Genomic DNA, 22,464 nt, shown 5'->3' on the forward strand with positions numbered 1-22,464 from the left:
AACGGTGGTGGGCCTGAGGTACGCACACACAAACACACGCAGGAAACGGCATTGCAAACACACTGTTGCTGTGTTGTACGAGAATCGCCGTGCTGTACAAATGTGGAACAAACACAATCAACGCTTGTGCCGTCTCTCGACCGCTTCTTTATTTCTCTCTGGATTCCCCCAGTCGATGCGGTCGGTTAGGCGGATTCTATGTTTCATTTCCTGGACATTAAGGATCTTATAAATCTAACACATCTGACAGCAAATTTGATTTGTATTGCTTTTTGCAGTCATAGTGTGTGGGACCGTAGGGACACATGTCCACAAGAAGAAGCTCTTACAGTAGAGAGTGCTTTTCCCAAGACACCTCTTTCTCTTGCCAACGTATTGCTAGCATTCATCATTCTGCTATCAGCCCTCCATGTGCCACGAGGCTTATATGGAGATTACACGCACATGAGGGGTAGCCACTTATGATGCACGACTCATGACTTGAGTGCATTTACTCAGCATCTTCAATTAGAAAATCTGCTCATTAATTACTTATTTTAGCGGGTCACTAATAAACACTTTCCAGCCTATCTTTTCAGAGACATGCGAACATTAACGACTTTAAGGCAAGCTAATCTGATAGCAGTACAAAAAAATAGCCGTCCAATTTGCTGCATGCTTTGCTGATACGTCTCTGATTAAATCCATTTACAGGATGTTTTAGGTTTAGGCAAACAATAGTTAGGACAATCGCTCAAATCCACCGCAGACAGGATGGACAGCATGTAGCATCTTCAAACCCCCGCGTACCTCATCCGGGCCTGGCTAAAATGGTGCTGTACCATTAGTCCTTAATGAAGTCTGTTCTGGAGGGGAATTTAAAAGGCAAACATACAGATAATTGCTGCCAAGGTCGAGTGATCACAGACGGGGAGACATGCTGCCCGGGCCCTGCGCTTCCATCATATAAGTGCGGCGGTGAAATGGCCCGAGCTCTCCACGTCTGTCGAGGGGGAGCTCCATTTACAGCCACGTTTAAAAGAGACCTGTTATCTCTTATTCAGAGAGCAGCACAGAGCTGACCGCGGGCGTGCAGACTCCATTAATGTGACTCTGTAGCCGGCTGGATTAAGGGCTGACCCCTGTATATCACATAGTGGGCTTCTTTAAATGGCTCTCACAAGCCGGCGGAAAAGGCTTCTATCGCTATCCCCATGACGTCCACTCTCGTGATAACATTTTTTTTTTTTGGTAAGCTAAACTGCTTAAAACTGCACAATGTAACAAATGTGGCTTAGTAACATGTTGTAGCTGCTTTACAAATTAAGATTTATAATATTTACATTAAAGCTACACTGTGTGATATTTTCCGCCATCTAGTGGTGAAAAGGTATATGACTATCCAGTGAGTTTTAGTTTCTGTTCCTCTCAATTCCAATTTCGTTTTAACTCCTACGGTGGCCGATTTAGTCCAAGATTAACATGGCTTCCAGTTCGACCTCGTCCACATTCGACACGGTGCCATCGAGTGTTATAACGCGAAAGGCGAAGCTTGAATTTACGGGTATGTCCCTCTTTGGCTGATGTACTTTCAAGATGGAGGGGCAACATAGCGACCCGCATTCGAACCCCTTACCCGTATGTATTTTCAATGGCATATTATAAACTTACGAGAATACTTTATTACTTGAAAGAAGTAAATATACATTAATGAGCACATATATTTTTGAAAGAACTATGTGTTTTTAGCTAAGAATAAACTAAAAAAGTTACACAGTGTAGCTTTAAAGCACATATAAATAAGTGTTCGTATTTACATTTAAGGTTATTATGTTCATATATGTATACACTGGCGTAACTTTGTTTTAAAAAGTGGGTGGGACAGATGTGTGTGTGTGTGTGGGGGAGGGGGTGGTGTTGGGGGGGTTGCTAATAAAATGCTATATCCAGTCCCTCCATAAAAACGTGATTATGCGATCGCATGATTTAATGCATAATCAGCCAAAGTCTGCATATTTATGCGGGGGCCACATTTTTTCAAATACGCCGTACTTTGGCCGCATAAATTGACTATTTCCGCGTGCAAAATATGCGGGGCTGGCATGATTTCATAATCCCAGCATTTTCGTAGCAAAAAAGTCATATATATTAGCAGAAAGTTGAAAATGTTTCATTTACTTCACACAAGAGCCGCCATTTCATTGGGAACGTTTTGAAGTGACGTAATTACCCGACGTGAACGTCATCGAAAAGCTGCAAACCCCGTGGTGAAACCATAGATATCGGTGAAACCATGATGACGCACGCAAATTCCCATTCGCCAACAAAAATAACAGCAAAAGACAGCGAAAAGCAGTTTCCCGGTGTGTTGACCGATCTCAAAACACAGCATCATGAAGCTTCGAAGCGGTATGAATCAGTGAGTCGATTCAGCGGTTTGGATTGCCAAAGTCACGTATTTCAGCAGTTTGACACGCGATCCGAATCATGAATCAACTCGCTGATTCATAATGCTTCGAAGCTTCATGATGCTGTGTTTTGAAATCGGTCATCACTATATAAGTCGTTATTTAGTTTTTTTTTGCGCACAAAAACTATTATCGTCGCTTCATAAAGTTATTGTAGAACCACTGTAGTGAACGGACTTTTTAACGACGTCTTTAGTACCTTTTATGGGTCTTGAGAGTGCACAGTGCATTGTGCCAATGGAGGCCTTTCTGAGCCATCGGATTTCAACTAAAATATCTTCATTTGTGTTCCGAAGATGAACGGAGGTCTTACGGGTGTCCAACGACGACATGAGCGTTAGTAATTAATGACAGAATTTTCATTTTTGGGTGAACTAACCCTTTAAGAGATTGCACTTTGTGCATTGGAAGCACTCAAATGTCTGTTTTGTAAAGCTACCTCTGTAAAACAGGAAGTTATTTATTATTTTTTTCATAAGTTGTAGCATATTCCTTTTGTAAAGCTACAGAACTTGTTTGACTCAATGTTTTGTAAATTTGAGCCATGTGTTTATTAAGGTCTTCAATAAAACAAGATGAGAACTTAAATATTCCCAGCACTTTCTGTGATGTAGTGCTTTTTTTCTCTTTTTCATCAAACCGCAGTTTTTGCAAGTTCCCACAATTTCATCGCATAAAATTGCATAAACATCCTGCATTTTCCATCGCATTTTTTAAGAAAATGTGCCGCATAATCAAGGATTTTTGCCCGCAACAATCACAAAAAAAAGCTGCATTTTTCTTGAAGGACTGTATATCAGATATATGTACAATAAAAATTGCAGGAAAAAAATTACATTACAATGTACAGGAATTTCAATAGTACATTGGGTCGACATAGAACACAGTGACACAAGCTGCACCAGGCCACTGTCTGTATTGTGTATGCGAATAGCCACCACTGCTCAAAGCAGTTGTTAAATGTTTTACAATGAATTGACCGCTTTGTTCAGTATATAATTGATTTTTGTTGGACGTTAAGCAAAGGACACACAGGAACGAGAGTTTAATAAAACATTTTTACCAACCTTAACCTTGACTATTGATTGGATAAACGGGGTTATAAAGAATTCTTTGTTTGATTCAATATTTTTCATTTTTTTTGTTAGAAAACTGTTGGTGGAAGTTCAATCAAAATACAGTTGTCCCTCACAATATTCTGATTAGTTATAGGTCCATGTGGGTTTTTCATTGGATGATTCGTAGACAATTACATTTGATCCCCCTTAGTCTTAGTCTTGAATATGTGTTTACAGTCTAGTTTAATAACAAATAATATTCTTTCTTTTCCATTGAGATACCTATATAAAAAAAACATTATTTCTAAGTAAAGGACTGATGGAAGATAGTTTATATTTAATATTAAGTTTCCAAGTATAACATCCTTGAATGAGTTAAATCACCCTTAACAACAAGAGATAAATTACAATTCAGCACTTCACATGGGCACACTGTATTGCTTTATCTGACAAATCTCTTGGTACACTGCGTACATCAATTGTTTCTCCAGAACAACCTTGAGGGAGCCTTATTTGTGCCATTTCCCAAAAACACATTTCGGCTCTAGTCAGTCCCTTATGGCCCTGTTGGCTGTATAGCAATCATATACTAAGAGTGCATTAGTTCCAAATGTTATCTGTCTGTAATCCTGACCAGTCACTGTTAAATTAGATAGCAAACTATCATACATCTCTTCTGAAAGCTTTTATTCCTCAAATTCAGCCTACCCTTCAAAGTCTATTTAAGTTGAAGTCCATTTGGAGAGAACATTTGGAGGACATCCTCACCGACAGAGTTTGTGTGGTGTCGTACTTTAAACGTTTTAGTTTTCTAGCGTTAGAAAAAACTTTCAGTATGGTATAGCAGTGGAAAGAGGTAAACAACAGTGTGCAAATCAATTAAGTGAATCCAAAGGCACATAAGGTACACCAAAAACAAATGAAGACTACAGAAGACCTTCAAAAAAAGTCTCTGAAAGAGCTTAAGACTAAATGCCATTTTATCTTTTTATTCTATAAAATCCAAGGCCACATCAATCTGTGCACTTCTTGTGCGCAGAGCAAATGCCCATTATTCATGACAGCTCATAAACTTACACTGCTTGGTCAAGGAGGGTGCACATAAAACAGAGTTACAGCCTTAAATGGAGAGTTCGTCCAAAAATGAAAATTCAGTCATTATTCATATCATGCCGCTTCAAACCAATATGACTTTCTTTCTTCCTTGAAACAAAAATAGAGATATTTGGAATAATCTTAAGATGGATCTTTTATAAAACGACAACAGTTAAGTGCTGTTTTAGCTACACAAATTAAAGGCACACACACACAACACACACACACACACACACACACACACACACACACACACACACACACACACACACACACACACACACACACACACACACACACACACACACACACACACACACACACACACACACACACACACACACACACACACACACACACACACACACACACACACACACACACACACACACACACACAAAAGACAAGTAATACTACCATAATTCTTCTGAGGCCGCACAACAGTTTAACAAAAAGTCATTATTTACTGATAATCTTCCTGAAAACTATTGAGAGTGGAATTTAGTCAAAAAAGAAGGATTTATTCCTTGAATTGGTTCTCAAATTAAACTCAAATTAAAAAATTCTTCCATATACTAAATAATTATTTATTTAGTGTGGCATCAAAATACATGGAATATTACAAAAGTTGTTGACAATACTTATAAGTATAATATTTTCAGTTTTTTGTTGTTGTCCTTTTTCTCTCACAAATAAGAGGTGACTATGAACTGTTGTATGAGTTGCATTAAATTTTTTTTTAAATATACGGGTTTGTAATGAAATGAATGTGAGCAAATAATGGCAGAAATTCTTTGGAGAAGTATTCCTTTAAATTCTCTATATGTGGTCATTAAATTGAATCTCAGACATGAAACATAAAAATATGCCCACCATCATCCTTGGTCCTCTCCAGGACTGCGGGGCTGCTGAGTTGCCCGTCACCGATTCGTGTAAAAGCCAAAACTTGGATTTCGTACTGGACATATTTACGCAGGTTCCTCAGCAAGACAGACTGCGTCAGATTCCCTTTCACCACGTTCACCTGTGCCTCCGAATCAGAGTCTTTCTCTTTGTACAGAACCTGGAAGAATAAGTATATGTAAGCATGATTATAGGTCTCACCACTGTTGTGTGGTTTTGTGATTGTGACTGACTTTAATTTAAGATCACATTAAATGGAAACACACAGGGATAGCTGTTAGTAAGGCAGAATGGCGTGAAGTTGGTTCCTCTGGGTCTACTGTTCAGGAACATTTTTTGTTATGTTTTTTCCCCCCATAAAGCTTCCTGTCTTAATAACTGTTGACTTTAAGCTTCTCTGAACATATGGGTACACATCAACTCATCTAACTGCAAATATTTATCTTTCTGCAAGGGTCAGACTATCAATGAATGCATGAATGACCCAGTTCATTACTTAAAATTAAATTAAAATGCTACTGGAACATGCTTTATAGGGCATCTAAAAAAAAAAAAAGCATATTACGATGGTATTATATAACATACATGCATAAAAAGTTATGTCAAACTTTTTACTACATTTTTCTTGATTTACCAAATTCCAGGAAATTTGTCATCATATGGCCCATATATTTTAACGCTGCAATAATATTTTATTTTATTTTATTAGTATTTTTTGTCTTGTTTTCTAAAATAGATTTACTTAAATGTATATATTTTGATCATGCAATAAAAAAAACGTACAAAGGAAATGCAGAATCACAAAATGACTTGCAAAGCAAATTAATTTATTCCAATTGAACAAAGTATCAGTAAACATGCACTTCCCCATAGCTCAATCCCACCAGGATTTTCGTAATATACTGTATATATCATTTTTTATATATATATATTTTTTTGTTTTGGTAATTTTTAGATCAAAATGACTGATTTTGTAGTTGTACATTTTCCCGCTTAGAGTATGAAATATGACCAAAATCTTACAAGTAAACCACAGCAATAAGCAATTACTTAATATAAGATTTTCGAGAAAATAATGGGTTGTCTTAACAGTAACTTCCAAAAGCCCAGGAAAAACCAAGGCAGAACACCATAACACCAGTTGCTGCTCTTTAGAATAGGACAAATAAATACAACATAAAGATACAGATACAAACAGTGCTTTAAGTTTAAGTACTGTTCCCCGTTGTTGTTATTTGATTAATATGAATGACACAGACTGGAGCGGGTATATGCTATATTAGATTGCTTTCACTTTAAGACCTACAGTAATGCGCAGATCCAACACTGACACACAAACTCCCAATCTTGTTCACTCAAGACATAACCACCAATATGGACATAGGCATGATTATGTGTGTATTTGATCGTTTAAGGGCAATAAGCCTAAATAGAACACATTCAGTATCTGACATCAGTCTGTGTCATGAATTGAGTTTGTGGTATACATCGCTTTTATTAACTCTTTTTTAGTGCTATCATACTTTTTATTTGGTCATTCATCCACTTTGCGTAGGTGAAAAAATTTGCTTCACTCCCACTCCCACGATGAACTGGAGAACTATTAGCTGAAGAATAAACTCTGTGGTACAATCAGAAAGAGATTGGCTGTAATATACAATGCATGTTGAACTAATTTGTAGTCGTAATACAGCAAATTATATTTGGACTAGCGAAAAAAAGAACTACAACACCCCGGAATAAAAACAAACACACGCACACACATTCTAAAGCGCTGTGGGAGCATTTCAATGAGCATTAGAGGTAGCGTTACATGGACATAGGAAAATTAAGACTAGGGATGGGCATTTTTCAAAAATATTGTATTCGAATATTTGGGCTCATAAAAAAATGAATATTCAAATAGTTGTTTATTTGACATTAAAATGACATTATTTCGCGAAAATTAGAAAGACGTTCTTTTTTATTCATCAAGTTGTCATGACCATTTCTGAACAAGCTTACGATCAGTACGTTATATCTTAAGGTTTTCTTTCAGTTCAAAACATTAAACAATATGTGTAAACAAAAAAAATATATGCCAAATGAAAAAAAAAAAAACGCTAATAAAGCAGACTGCGCCAGTTATTGTGCAGAACGTACATACACTCGAGTCGGTATGGTTATCGTGTTTATATTGTTTTTATGTAATTCCAAACATCGCAAGGCGGGCGACAACATTATATGTGATCAAATAAAATCAACTTAACATGCTCCACAGCGCCACCCAGTGGATTTAGTTACAACTGTGATTTTTTGTGGGATTTATCATGGAGTCACTGCATGTACAGCCAGCAAAGCAATGTAGTAAAATTTGGATAGTATTTTTTATTTTTCGAATATTAATTACAGTTTGAATATTCATGCACAGCCCAAATTAAGACCTGTTTAAAATTATTTAAGACCTTGGGCCCTATTTTAACGATCTGAAACGCAAGTGTCAAAACGCGAAGCGCAAGTAACTTTGTGGGCGGGTCTCGGCGCTGTTGCTATTTTCCCGGCGGGATAAATGGCTCTTGCGCCTGGCGCAAATCTAAAATGGGTTGGTCTGAAGTAGCTTCATTATTCATAGGTGTGGTTTGGGCGTAACGTGAATAAACCAATCCGAGCGTCATCCAACATTCCCTTTAAAAGCAGGTGCGCAAGTTCCATTATGGATTGCTATTATTATGGCGTATTTACCAGGCGCACGCCAGGAGCGGTTCACAGCCGAGGAGACTGATGTTCTTGTAAGAGCAGTGAAAAACAGAGAAGTGAAGTTGTCATGTTGTACATTATGGTAAAGGTGATTTCACAGTCTTTTTTTTCTTTCAGTTTTTTCAGTTTTTCAGTCGATTTTTTTTCCTGGTTCTTGACGGACAAACCAATTTGTCAGATGTCCTTATATACATATGTCTTGCCACTATTGGGCAAACAGGTCTTATCCTTAATTATTACAATTAGCCTGAATCATTTGTAAGCTAGATTTATGCTTATTTTTTCACATTTTCGTGGCACACCACAATGATTTCCGTCTTCTCATGTGTTAATATTTTTTTAGTGTAACAATTTATGATTTGCAAAAATAACTGTTGCATCTGTGTAGATTACATGAGCAAAGTGTATGCGCGTTGTGCATGCTATACATTATGGGCAAGCATGCGCCCTTAAAATAGCATAATGAACAACGCGCCACTGACTTTAGACTAGGTTTTTTCTGGTCAGTGGCGCAATTGTTTAATGGAACAGCAAAATAGCACCAGGGATTGTTTGCGCCGGAACACGCCTCCTTTTTTGCGCTGAACCGCCCAGGTAGTGCAAGTTCATTCACTAGTTTAGCGACGTGCTTCTGTGGAGGGAAAAGCGCGCTTTGCGCGGGTGCAAAATAGGAATGACACATGCGTCGGTGTACAAAGTCAATTGCGCTGGGTGCAAGATAGGGCCCCTTATGTATTGAACTCAATACATAAGCGAATTTAACGATTTTTACATTTTTTAAGACCCCACGGAAACCCTGATATATACACTGTATTTTTGTACAGAAATAAATTTTAAGGGTTTAATTTTATAATAGCTGCAATGAGTAGCTATTATAGGAAATGTTGGCTTTCAATGAGGAATAAAAACAATGCCTCCTCTTCTCAAGAGGAAAAACATCAAATCTTGCATGTCATTTCATCATACAGAACATGGTTTAGGGGTCAGTAGTACATGAGAAAAAAAAACTTTATTCACTTCTGAGATGCTTATTATACTGAGCCAAGGGCTCCTTCAGCAGACATTATTTCAAAGTACCTCAGCGCACTACTTGACATCAGTCTGAGGTCGTTTTCATTTGTGTGAAATCGCAAAGAATGTAAAAAACAAAACAACAACAGAGAGCTATTCTCACAAGTAACCACCTTGTATCCGAGGATATTGCCATTCTGTTCGTGCTCAGGAACAGGGCCCCAGGTTACCAGGATGCGACTGGAGCTCATGGCCTCCGCCGTCACATTTTCCGGAGCCCCCGATGGCACTACACAAACAGACAAAGACAAATCACACTCTCTTATCGCACAGTGCCTTAACACACGGCCTCGAGTACTGAGTAAACTCACGTGGATTAGTCACCTGTCCAATGTCATGGGGAGAAAAGAAAGCAAACAGCATTAGCGTGCAAGCAGCAAACAAGAGTGTGAGCGTGAGGAGACAGTGAACAGACCAATAAAAGACCGACAAACCTTTAGCACCAGGCATTACATGAGGCAGCATGGTCAGCCAAGAACGTTCTTACATGTGGGCTGCTAGCCACACAATTACATAATGACTCCCTCTGCACGCAAACTTAATTTTCTGATAACGGTCATCCAAGTGCAGCTTTCCAAATAACTAATAATGTTGAAGTGTGCAATTTCTGAACCACTAGTGGCACCAAATGGAATTGCAATATGTTGGATTGGCACAACTAGGTTGCGCATAACAGCACTGACACTGATTTATTTATTCATTACTTGACCATTTGAGTTGAGATAACCACATTTTTGGAAGGAATCAGACTTATGATTTTTGCCTAGAGGAACTCAAATAAAATGAGGAGAATAATAATTAGACTTACACTGCAATTCAAAAGTCTCTTGCTCACCAAGGCTGCAGTGTCATGTGATCCTTCAGAAATCATTCTAATATGCTGATTTGCTCCTCTTCTTTCTTATTATTGTCAATGTTGAAAACAGCTGTGCTGATATATTTCTTTCAGGATTGTTTTAATGAATATTAAGTTCAAGAACATAATTTATTTGAAATATACTGTCACTTTTGATCATTTTAATGTAATGTATAAAGTATACATTTCTTTAGACTTGGGATGGCAACCACTCAGAACACCCTAGCAACACCCTGCAAACAGCTCACAAAACCATTGCAATAGCATTGTGTGCAGACTTTTACATGTGTAAACATCATTCTCATTGTCTTCAAAAATACAACCAATTCAATTTAATATCACCAGTGACAAAGAAATGACACACTTCACCTTTAAATACCAGATTTTAAAAGTTTCTGCTGCAGCCATTTGGGGCCATAAATCTCTCTTGCGTGCATCCTGCAGAAAGCTACGGTAAAGATAAGTAGCTACACTAGGCCAGCCAATCACCTTGCTTCTTATCTGCAGTGTAGGCATGCATTCAGAGCAGCTCTCGAACCAGACATATCGAGGGTGTTGTGAGGGGCTATTATGTGATCACATAAAGGAAATAAAATTCAATTTGCCAAGCACCTGTTTACATTTGAGAATATGATTATCCTGAGATGGAAGATGCTCTCTGCATCACAGTGGCCAATGTATCCTATGGGTATCAACCAAACTGGGTGTGCTCACCTGACTCCCGCGTACGACCCTTCACGGTCTCACTCCAGGGTCCGGGGCCAATGGAATTAAAGGCCTGGATCTGCAGCTGGTACTCAGTCCACTCCTCCAGGCCCTCCAGGGTGATCTCCCTCTCCAGCCTGTCGTTCACCAATCGTGTACTGGCCTCACCCCGCAGGTCCGCTCTCAACACTTTGACCCTGTAGCCCACGCTCTCTGGGTTTCCATTGTACTCTGTCTCTGGCAGTGGCTGCCGGGAAAAAAATCAGACACTCAGAATAAGTCAACAGAATTACTGACGGAGACATTCCTTGACTAATTATAAAGATGAGGAAAAAAGATGCATCATGATTACATACATTAGACAATAAATGACAAGAAAGATATTCATAATGAACTAACAATGTCTTTATTTATATATAGATATAGTATATAAGATTAATCGTTTATATTCAGTTAAAGTTAATGATACAACATTTGACAATCACTGAAGCGAATGCACAGTTTTCATATTATATAGTTTGGTTATAGCAACAAATATTTTATATATTCATACATATTTAAACAAATAAATGTTTATCTTGTTACTTTAATGGCATGTTAAACTACCATTTGGTTTTTTTTGTAAGATATTAAAACATTTATTCAGTAAGGATGAATAAAATTGATCAAAGGTAACAGTAAAGACATTAATAATGTTACAAAAGATTTATATTTTAAATAAATCCTGTTCTTTTGAACTTTCTATTCATCAAATAATGCTGAAACAAAAATAGCAAGCAGTGCAACTGTTTTCAACCATATAAAAAAGATAATAATAAGAAATGTTTCTTGAGCAGCGAATCAGCATATTAGCATGATTTATGAAGGATCATGTGACACTGAAGACTGGAGTAATGATGCTGAACATTTAGCTTTGCATCACAGGAATACGTTATATTTTAAAATATATTAAAACAGAAAACTGTTTTTTTTATTGTAATACTTCACAATTTTACTGCTTTACGTACAGTATTTTTGATCAAATAAATGCAGCCCTGGTGAACATAACTTCTTTAAAAAAAAAATTTTTTTTTAAATCTTCCACCCCGAACTTACAGTGTGAACAGTAGTGTATGTTTCAAAATGTTTAAAAATTTGATTTTTGTATAATTTGGAGCAGTATCTTCAATTAAAATATTATTGTCCTTGACTAAAATGATATGCTTTTTCAGTTTCAGGTAAAATGGACTAAAAATAAAGAATATGATGAAATATAAACTAAATTGAAAGAACTTTTTCAACAAAACAGTGTATAAATAAACAGTGTGGCCTCTATAACACGCAGTCTCAGCAAAGTCCTGAACATTGCTAATGCAAGCACACTGAGCTCAGCCTAATCCAATTAAATACGCATGCTCCTATAAATCTCATATTTATATTTAATACGCATATTTAATAATGCTTCATCATTTATGTGCCCGAAAAAAATCAACTGAATGATTTTGAGTGGGTGCCAAAAGGTAAGTGAGATGTCACAAACTGGCAAAACATCAGCTCTCATGTGCTTTTAATTTGACAGGTAAAGAGCTTCAATCTGAGAAACTCAATTTAGGCACTAGCTCTCACATGTCAGCAGTCTTTATATCAGGCAAAAATCGATAAGATGTCTAAAACACCCTGCTTTCAACATCCTAGACTGAATTCATGTGTGATACAAGATAATGACAGTCTGTCAGAACACTAGGACTAAGAATTACAATGTAATAGCTTCCTTGAACCTGTTTTTGCCATTCCAACCTCTGCGAAAGAAAAGAAAAAAATCAAGGCTCTGAATTATTGAATGAAGTCAATTGAATAGAATGCACTTGGACTTTATATTTCCCAGTGCATATATGAAACTGCTGAATTATACATATTAGGGTATGTTTACACAAACAACAATGTACTAAAAATTGACATTTCCTTCGCGTTTTTTTGGGTAGAGATAGCAACGTTGTCTAAACGATCCCCGTTCACAAGAATTTGTGAAAAAGACTAAAAACACTGTATTATCCTGCCAGCATGTAGCTTTCTAAAGAAACACTATGCGCCTATAGACTAAAGCTTCCATATGATACTGTAGCTCATGAAATGGTGCTAAATTCTCTCTTGTGGGGTTTAAACCTACAATCTTTCAGTCACAACCACAATGCCACTTACCACCCAGCGTAGCCACAAGCTGGTTTCACTGGCCGTGCGTACAGTCACACTGCTGGGCGGCATGTCCGGAGGAGCCTGCAGGGTTTGAATTACACGGGACGGCATGCTCAACGGACTCGGGCCCACGATATTCACCTGCTGCATTCGGAACCTGTAACCATCAAGTTAATCAGTCACATCGTTAAAACTTAACTCAACACTGGTATGTCTTCCCAGTGGGAAAATAGATGGCTGTAGTGTTCGTAAAGAACCCTGTGCGGGCCTGTGCTTGCTGCAATTTACTTTATAATTGCACCAATTACCATGAAATCAAAGTTTATCAACAGGCAGAACAAATGAAGAGGCTGCGGCAACATCCATAAGATCTGACATAAATTGCGGGGTAGAGAAAAACACGGAGGCAAGCAGTTCATCATGAAGCTCAGAGATGATTCAAGCTGTCTGAAACAAATGGATGAAGTCAGACATTAAACCTGTTTAGATAACAACAGCAGCTTTATACTATTGGAATTAAATAATAGGATAACACATAAAGACTCAATAGCTCTAGACTCAAGGCATTTCATGCATTCTGACTTATTTACACTGTTAAGGAGTTGGATTCTCATGCTAAACATGGCCAAAATAAAAATAAAAAAAGCGTGATGGACGTATGACGGACATTCGAACGAGTTTCGGAAAGATTTTTCCGAGCATGTCATCATAAAGTCGTAATTGCTTGTATGGGCACTTCTCCCCAGAACAATCAACCAGAACTAGAGCAAGAGCACGGCCATCAATGAGCTTCGTTTGGGTTACGGTAACCTTTGGCAGTGCTGTCATTTTGTTTTTAGACCACGAAATCAACAATGTCACTAAAGAAGTGTGTTTTTGATTGTGAGGGAAAGATAACCTTGTTCAGCTTCCCAAATAACCCAGCATTAAGGGAACAGTGGATGCAGTTTTTTTTTTCCAGGGCAGCAACAGAGTTCTGCAAGTGTGTTTGTTCCCGGTCATGAGTCGAAACCGCAGGCGGTGAGTAAAACAGCATCAAATGTCTGTGTTTTGTTAGCAATCAGCGCATAAGTGCATATGATGTAAACAACACGAACGTATAGTGAATCGAAAGTGATCCAGGGATAATGCGATGATGTGTGTGTGTGTGCGCTCGTGACTCTTTAGCTCCGCCCACTGCACGCCTTCACGAGCTCGGCTGTTTTCGGAAAGAATCTGTATAGCGTATCTGTCTTTTATAAATTTGATAAAACTAAAGACTCTTCAGAGATATGAAGGAAGTTTGTCTATGTAAGTGTGTTACACAATAGTTTTTAATAACATAAGTGCTGTGACTTTTTAATATGTCTTTAAGAATTAATTATAATTTATGTGTTAAGGTAACAGGCCACACAAAATTATATAAAAACTTTTTTACACTATTATGATTCGCTGGATTTGAAAACTTGCATCTAATTGGCTAAATAGAATGTCCGTTCTCAAGACTGATCCGTAACGATTCTCACACACTATTTGCCATTTTGTATTTGTGTTTTACATTCATTTTCTGTTTGCAAATATATAAACTTTTTTGTGAATGTGAAAAGAGACTTCTTTAGCTCCACAGTTTACTAAGAACAGATGATAAATATCAAGTCATTGGTTGCTATTACTTCTTTTAGATGCAACAACAACACAAAACAGGTTAAACAGTTTGCCTGCCTTTTTGTTTACATCCACAAGATGCCAAGTGCTATATTGTAGCAGGTTATCACTGTCGACTTTCAAGGTTTGGAGTGATTTTCCGCTGTGTTGTATTCCGTACACACACAGAATGATCATTCAAATGCGACTGTCACTCGTGGAACTTGCAGTGTGTAGTGAATTCTGAAGTCCATGCATAAAATAAGTGCTTTCTGTGTGTAAATAGATTTCATGCACATACTATGTCTCAGCAATTCTGTAGCAAATCTCAGTTCAATTGTCTTTTTTCAGCATAAGACAAATATTACAAAGATGTCAAGATCAGAAAGAACAAGAAGAAAGGAATGAATTAACGGCATCCTCAGGGAAAGAAGCAGAAAATAACAAGATCACAGGCATACATACAGAATGGAAAACATTGCCATAGTGTGCTGACTTGAACTGTGAACCATTCAATTCATGTATGCAGGCACAGAATCATAATCGTATTAAGGTCTACACTTGTCTTCAGTAATGCAACTGTAATTGGAGTAATCTAGATGTCTTAATTTGATTAGGCTCAATGAAAATGTGTATTTATTCAGGTTAAAGCAAATGAAAATGCTGTTTACATGGCAATTGCCATCTTAATGCAGCTAATGTGTGTTTGTACAGAAACAACACTGACCTGTAGTGTGTGAACGGTGTGAGATTGGGCACCTCCAGCAACTGAGCTTCAGGGTCGTTCTCTTTCTCATACAACACCTTCCACTCTTCCTCATCACCGATACTTCCCACCTGTGGACAGAGAGCACTGCTGTTACAGTCCCTAAATATGATAAGCATGATAACATGTTCATTGTTTGGAGTAATAATAATTTTGCATAAATTTACCACTCTGAAACCTCAAGAATTAGGCAGCAAGATTTTTTTTGTTTGCTAAATCAAAAAATTGGCTTTTATATTGTCATTGCACTAAACCCGTAATAAAAGTAATATCATTTCTTCTACTCACCAGTAGAGCAGGATAGAGCAATACATCCGAATAGTAAGATTTTGTTTTTGCAGTGTTTTTTAAAATGACTGCATTAAACATATTTAATAAATCTTTTTATTAGGACATTAACTTTGACAGTTATATATACACCGATCGGGCATAACATTATGAAGTGAATAACACTGATTATCTCTTCATCACGGCACCTGTTAGTAGTTGGGATATAAAAGGCAGCAAGTGAACCTTTTGTCCTCGAAGTTGATGTGTTAGAAGCAGGAAAAATGGGCAGGCGTGAGGATCTGAGCGAGTTTGACAAGGACCGAATTGGGATGGCTAGACAAAAACTCCAAAACTGCAGCTCTTGTGGGGTGCTCCCGGTCTGCAGTGGTCAGTATCATCAATCGAGCATATGTGGGATGTGCTGAACAAACAAGTCCAATCCATGGAGGCTCCACCTTGCAACTTACAGAACTTAAAAGATTTGCTGCTAACATCTTGGTGACAGATACCACAGCACACCTTCAGGGGTCTAGTTGAGTCCATGGGTTGTTTTGGCAGCAAAAGTGGGACCAACACAATATTAGGTTAATGTTATGCCTGATCGGTGTGAGTGTGTATATATATATATATATAAAAAAATATATATATATATTTTTAATCCTATGGGCCATCTGATGAATTTTGCAAATATAATCAAAGGTACAGGTTTCATCATTCACTCATTTGTCACCAGGACAAAAAGTCATGTTTACATTTTCCAGGCCTGCTACAAAAAGCACTACAAAATCCATGAAAAGGGTTAAAGCAATTTTATGTATCAGTCAGATGGGTGGTTCTTGGGAAAAGTGGACCAGCCTTTATGGCAATAGTATGGTTACATGAGACTACCTGGATATTTCCAAACACCTGAGAAAAGTATCTCTTAGTGTCAAATGCAGAGTCCAAGTAGTGAATTTAATGAAAGAAGGAGGAGAAAAATCCACACACTGCACTTCATTATACCCAGTACACCACAGGCCAAAGGCTCTTAGAGTGTTTTGTAGGGAACGAGCCTTCAGTAGGAATGCAGAGCGGAGCAGGTTAAAGCTTTTTCAATTGAGTCTAGGACAGTGCCAGCCACTGCCCCATTTCAAACACATTGTGCGAGCCAAGTCTAAACCAATCAAAGCTCATAGCACTCAGGAAGATTTACTATGACCAGTGGAGTGTACTGTATGCGGTAAGCATTTATGCCAACGTGATAGATGTTAGACGCGTGGCACCTTATGCTGGAGACTGCCGTTGTATTTCAAAGCTGGTGTGTATGCAGGGCCTCTCTCTCGCTCTGTGACAGATTTCTGCAGTGGCAGATAGCCCAGCCTCAATCAACTCTGGAATTCAAGTGCCACCACATGAAAAGCCGAGGCTTCCTTTTGCAAGCTCTGGGCAGGCGCCGTCAAGCTCAGAGAGCTGACGTCGATTACAAATTAGGAGTCAGTCATGTGATTCAATCTGTCATCACTTTTGCTAAAGTCGCAGGCGATTTGGAAAGGGCGAGGATGCGCTCTCAATACATCTCTGAGCCATGGAGGGCAATCACAACTGGAACTTGCTGTTATTCAGGTTGAAATGGAAGTGCTGAGTGGAAGTGAATCGAGTATATGTGATAAGTCCACATGCTGGCTGTTTTTAAAACCCTGTGATGACAGCTGGATGCCAGTTTGAACCCATAAGCACTTCTTAATGTCTAACCTTGTGCATACAAAATAATGAGCTGATTAGCAAATCGGTCGATTCAAAGTGAGATTTTGATGTGACATTTTTTTTATTTTTCAATATCTTCTTCATTTTTTTCTTGCATTTATTTTATTATTTATTAAAATGTATTTAATTAAGACAAGCTACAACAGTCAAAAATGTTATTCAATGTACAGTGATCAAATAGCACAGAAATGTTTTGCTTCACTGTCCCACCTTAAATCCTAAAAACACTGCTTATTTATTTATTTGATCTCATTTTATTTGTTGTGAGAATTAATACAATAAATGTTGTTCAGAGTGCATTGCCCAACAAAAATATCACTGATATTTTTTTTGCTCCACTGTTCCACACTGAATCCTCACAAACTCAATTAATGAAAATAATTTTAATCTTTTTTTTTTTTTTTGTAAGAAATTATACAACAGCCAAACATGTTGTTCAGTGTATAATGACGGTCAAACAAAAAATAGCACAGATATTATTTTGCTCCACTGTCCAATCGAGTCCTCAAGAATTTGGCTGATTGATTGATTGATTAATGCCTTGTTCTGTCATGAAACTCTAGATGGTGCAGGCTGATGGGTCCTTAAGGCAAGCTGATGATGATTACAGCATTAACTACTTGGCACAGCTGATTGGTCCATGTTGCATCTGCAGCTAATGAGCTTGCTGCTCAACATTTAAATGGCAGGCTAACATTCTCTATAGCAGTTTGCAGCGCACTTTCAGAGTTTGTCTAAAACCCTCCACCTTCCCCAGCTCCACCTGTATATATCTGCTATGGGGATAATTGATATATGCTATTTGTGCAGCGGCAGCATGTCTTACATGCTCACAGCAGCGTGCCTCTGCAGCAGCAGCAGCAGCAATCTACAACAGAAATAATCAACAGCAATTCAGCAGCAGTGTAGCAGATCTATTCCGCCAAGACCAAATACATTAACATTGTCATATCCATTACCATGCTAAAATTCAAATAAGAGTTGTCATGGTATAAATTCAGTTATTTTCTTTTTTTATGCGATGCGATACAATAGCCAAAAAAGTTATTTGGTGTACAACGACGGACAAATAAAAATAGTGCAGATATTTTTTTGCTTAACTGTCCCACCTTGAATCCCCCCAAAAAATCTTTTTTTATTGATTTAATTAATTTTATCATATATTTGGTGAGAATTGATACATTAACCAAAAATGTTGTTCAGTGTACATTGACCAACAAATACAAAGAGCGCAGATATTTTTTCCTCCACTGTTCCACCTTGAATCATCAAGAACTAAACTTATTTGTCTACACTTATTTAGTCGGTGTATAGTGAGTGTCAAATAAAAATATAGCACAAATATTCTTTTGCTCCACTGTCCCACCTCGAGTCCTCAAGAACTTGGCTGATTGATTGACTGAATGATTGATTGATGGATTCATTCATTCATATTAATTTTTGTGAGATATGCTACAACTGCCAAAAATATTTTTCGGTGTACACTGACTGACAAATACAAATAGCGCAGATATCCATGAAGATTTATCTGTCAAGCTGTCAAAACAACTGAAATGTACATCGCTAGTATTAGGAGATAAAGCCGACACAAATCATCATAAGTACTTTGCTCAACACTGCAGGGATGTTTCATTATCATGTAAAATGTTTTTATTTGCTGGTGAAGACTCATCAGGGAGCACTGTGAGGATGTACAGCTTCAGGCCAGCGTGATGGTAGGCGGATAATGATCAGATAAAGAAGAACTGAAATATGACTCACCTGCCCCTCAACAATCCACTTGGAGATGGTCGTCTTCCCATCATCCCCTGCACGGAACTTCAGCGTAGCAGATCGCGAACTGATCTTGGAAATAACCAGATTTGATGGAGACCCGGGAAGTTCTGCGTTAAAGAAAAAAAATACATAAAAATAAATAAACGCAAAATGTAAAAGTTAAAAGTCACTTCTAAACAACATCCGCACACCACAACAATCAATAAACACAAAACATCCACATGCCTGTCTTCTAAGCCTTTCTAAATCATGACCAGAATATTTTTAATAACTCTGTGTAGATCCATGTTGCACAAGGGACTGAGTCAAAAAAAGAGAGAGATTTGCGATTCTTTTGAAGTGCAGAGATAAAAAGTCTCATTTGGGTCGAGAAACCTTTGATGAAATTACACTGGAATTAAATCAAATAACAGACGATAGTCTCGCATCTGCCTGAAATCCCCACTGAAATGTGTAGACGTCTGTTTCCCTAATGTCTCACAATATGCAATTTATCAGCAGGCATTATGGTTTTGGCTTGGCGTTCAGCCAGTTCAGCATTTGCCTTCTTTCAGTGAGCGAGAGAAAGTCTGCCTTAAAGCTGGTACAAATGAATATTTCTCCTTCAGTGCCACATTTGATTTATGACATGAGCAACAACTTTGCAGTTTCTGAGCAGAAAAAGCCAGCTCAAAAGATCATCATTCATTCTTATATTGCTTGTGTACAATAGGCATCCATAAATAAGGAAGAGTGGCTCTTTTAATACAGCTTTTATTTTTAATTGTCTATGTTCAAAAGCTATGAAAGACCTGGTGGCACTCCCGACGAAATGGTGGAGGAAGTTACAGTTCCAACTCCTGCCTCCGTCATAGCTGCCACTTCCAGCGTGTACGTGGTGAGGGATGTCAAACCGGTGACCTTGTAGTCCAGCGTGGTGTTGGCCAAGGTGCGCGCCACCCGTGATTGGTTCTTCCCCTGCACCTCCCAGGATACCAGGTAACCTGCAAAACACCATCAAATGCATTGAAACTCAAGAAGTCATTTAAGTTTTATACACTTGACGGCTTAAAACCTGTGGGAACGGGCCAATTTGGGCGCCTTACCCAAGTCTAACCTGGGATGACAACTCGCCAGAGAAGGAGGAATTTTTCTGAGGTCTTGAACTTGAAATAAACAATCTCTCTTTAACAAACAAGGTGGGTGAAATGGGGAACTGCTGTAGTGAGTTGTCTAGACCCCGGGCCCTGCCCCCTAACCTGCATCTAACTGAGACTAATAGCCAGCAGAGATCCTATGTAATTTGCTGTTTATTGGGAGTATTTTCTCCCAGAGTCAGCACTGTTTCCAATCGCTGAATGTCCTTTTCCATTGAGGCGCTCATAAATCAAGCTTTGTGCTGGGAGAGCCTGCTGGTGAACAGGCATAGGCAACATTCAAAGAGCAACAATGCTGTGTACATTGATATAGACAGGAGCTATTTAGTCTAATGTATGTCTGATCTCATTCGTCACTATACTTTCAATCAACATTCAGAGTCGTTCCGCAACTCACTCGGCTTAATCTATGTCCAGTATCAATCTACTGATGCCTCATTAGTCCAGATCTAATTCTTTCTCTGCATTATTAAGACTTCACCCGTGACTCTCATGAAAATGTGTTGTCCTGGTCAAAAAGAAAGAAAGAAAGAAAAAGAGATAAAAGAAAGAAACTAAATTTTGCTTACAGGACAGGGGCTGAATTCAGGGGATTGGGGGGGGTTAGACCATTTTTTAATTAATTTATCTAACCTAAATCTTGAAATTTGTGTAAATTAATTTACTCATACAGCCTACACGATTTTGGGTTAAAATATGAACCCATCGTTCTGAACAGGTTTTGTGAGATTCACTCTCATGTTGTCCTTTGCTTGAAGGTCAACTCATACTTACGGGTCTTTTGCTCACGGTTAACATTTCTTTAATTTTGATCTGTTTGCACTTTACTTTCCCAGTGGTAATGATTCAATTTGTGTAGATTAACATACAGCCTACACGATAAAGTGATTGAATGTTTGTGTGAATTTCCCGCATTATAAGCGCAATATTAAAATGATGCGCAATACCGCGGCCGAAAATCCGAGCCCTGCAGGAAATAATAATCCCTCCAAATTAGACATTTCACATTAATCAGTTTCTTTTCTTTTCTTGTTTTTTTTTTCATTAGAGCTAGCAGGAGTCCTGAAAGGAAAAGGACTCACCGTCACTCCTTCCATGCTCCGCCTACAATCCACATAATCAATCTCGCTTTGCTTCTACAGGAGCCAAACCGCGGGGTGTAGGTGCTCAACTATCATCCCTCAAGAGAGAGTCAAGCATAGGTGGAGCTTCTCACCGCAACCGCATAACAAAGCATGCATTCAACTCCCTCGAGAGCCGAACCCGCTCCGTTCAAAGCCAGATTCTTATCACTCAATTGGGAAAAGCGTGAACCTAATACCACGAATGCCTTCAACTCGCCCAAGAGCCGAACGCCCCAGGTCTTTCTTGGCTATTATCCCTTGGGTGAGAATCAAGGAAGAACAAAGCTTATTACCAGTATTTCAGTCAGTCTCGCGAATGCATCATAATGAGCACATCCAGCTTTCTCAAAGTTTGTTTTACACGCGCATACAAACAAGCATCTCCTGAATACAAAAAGTGCTGTTGACATCTTTTGCAGACGCCCTCTTACATGCGTGTGCTTCGGTAGTGACGTAATGTCGTCAGCCAATGAAATTGTTGTGCTTCATGCTTCAGACACCGGTCACACTAATGGTGTTCTCCATAGCATTGATCCAAGAGGCAGTGTTGAGTTCCACTTTGAAAGGGAACACACAAGAGCCATCAACATTTCCCAATCAAAGCTGAAGAAGGGCGTCAATTTTTGAATGCATTTGTGATTTGAGTGTTACGGTGGATGGAGCCGTGATCGCTTTCGGGTCTGTTCCTCACACAAAGCAATCATTGTCTCGGAAGACTTAGACTATCTGTATACATTGAATAAATTGTGACTAGTTGCATCTGGCTGTTTATGGCTGGCTGATATTCTGTGTTTTATATTGTTTTATATTTACAAATGGCTAGGTTTAGAGGTAGGGGTAGGCTTAGGTGCTCGAAAATGTCTAAATAGTGTAACGTAAATAAAATTATTGTTACTATTTATATTAGACCCATATATATCGAAAATTACACCCCAATAATATATTTCATGATGATAAAATTCCCATGTCCATCACAACTGTGA

The 22,464-nt window shown here is 38.3% G+C and overlaps 1 protein-coding gene across 9 annotated transcripts in view; it reads right to left on the reverse strand.

The window, feature by feature from the left end:
• The window catches only part of sdk1a (sidekick cell adhesion molecule 1a), a 405,563-nt gene that overhangs the window by 49,245 nt on the left and 333,854 nt on the right, over window positions 1-22,464 (reverse strand). For 5 of the 9 annotated variants that reach the window (XM_079824228.1, XM_079824226.1, XM_079824227.1 and 2 more), the window contains 8 exons: window positions 20,013-20,204; window positions 19,207-19,328; window positions 18,272-18,313; window positions 15,394-15,503; window positions 13,050-13,200; window positions 10,881-11,118; window positions 9,424-9,539; window positions 5,474-5,663 (listed from right to left, as the gene is read on the reverse strand). In XM_079824228.1, coding sequence (XP_079680354.1) covers window positions 5,474-5,663; window positions 9,424-9,539; window positions 10,881-11,118; window positions 13,050-13,200; window positions 15,394-15,503; window positions 18,272-18,313; window positions 19,207-19,328; window positions 20,013-20,204 — 1,161 coding nt within the window. The remainder of the gene's footprint in view (window positions 1-5,473; window positions 5,664-9,423; window positions 9,540-10,880; window positions 11,119-13,049; window positions 13,201-15,393; window positions 15,504-18,271; window positions 18,314-19,206; window positions 19,329-20,012; window positions 20,205-22,464) is intronic. The other 4 variants (XM_079824232.1, XM_079824230.1, XM_079824231.1 and 1 more) reach the window with 1 other exon arrangement.

This window comes from Gobio gobio (assembly GCF_949357685.1).
Source record: "Gobio gobio genome assembly, chromosome: 1".
Lineage (NCBI taxonomy): Eukaryota > Metazoa > Chordata > Actinopteri > Cypriniformes > Gobionidae > Gobio > Gobio gobio.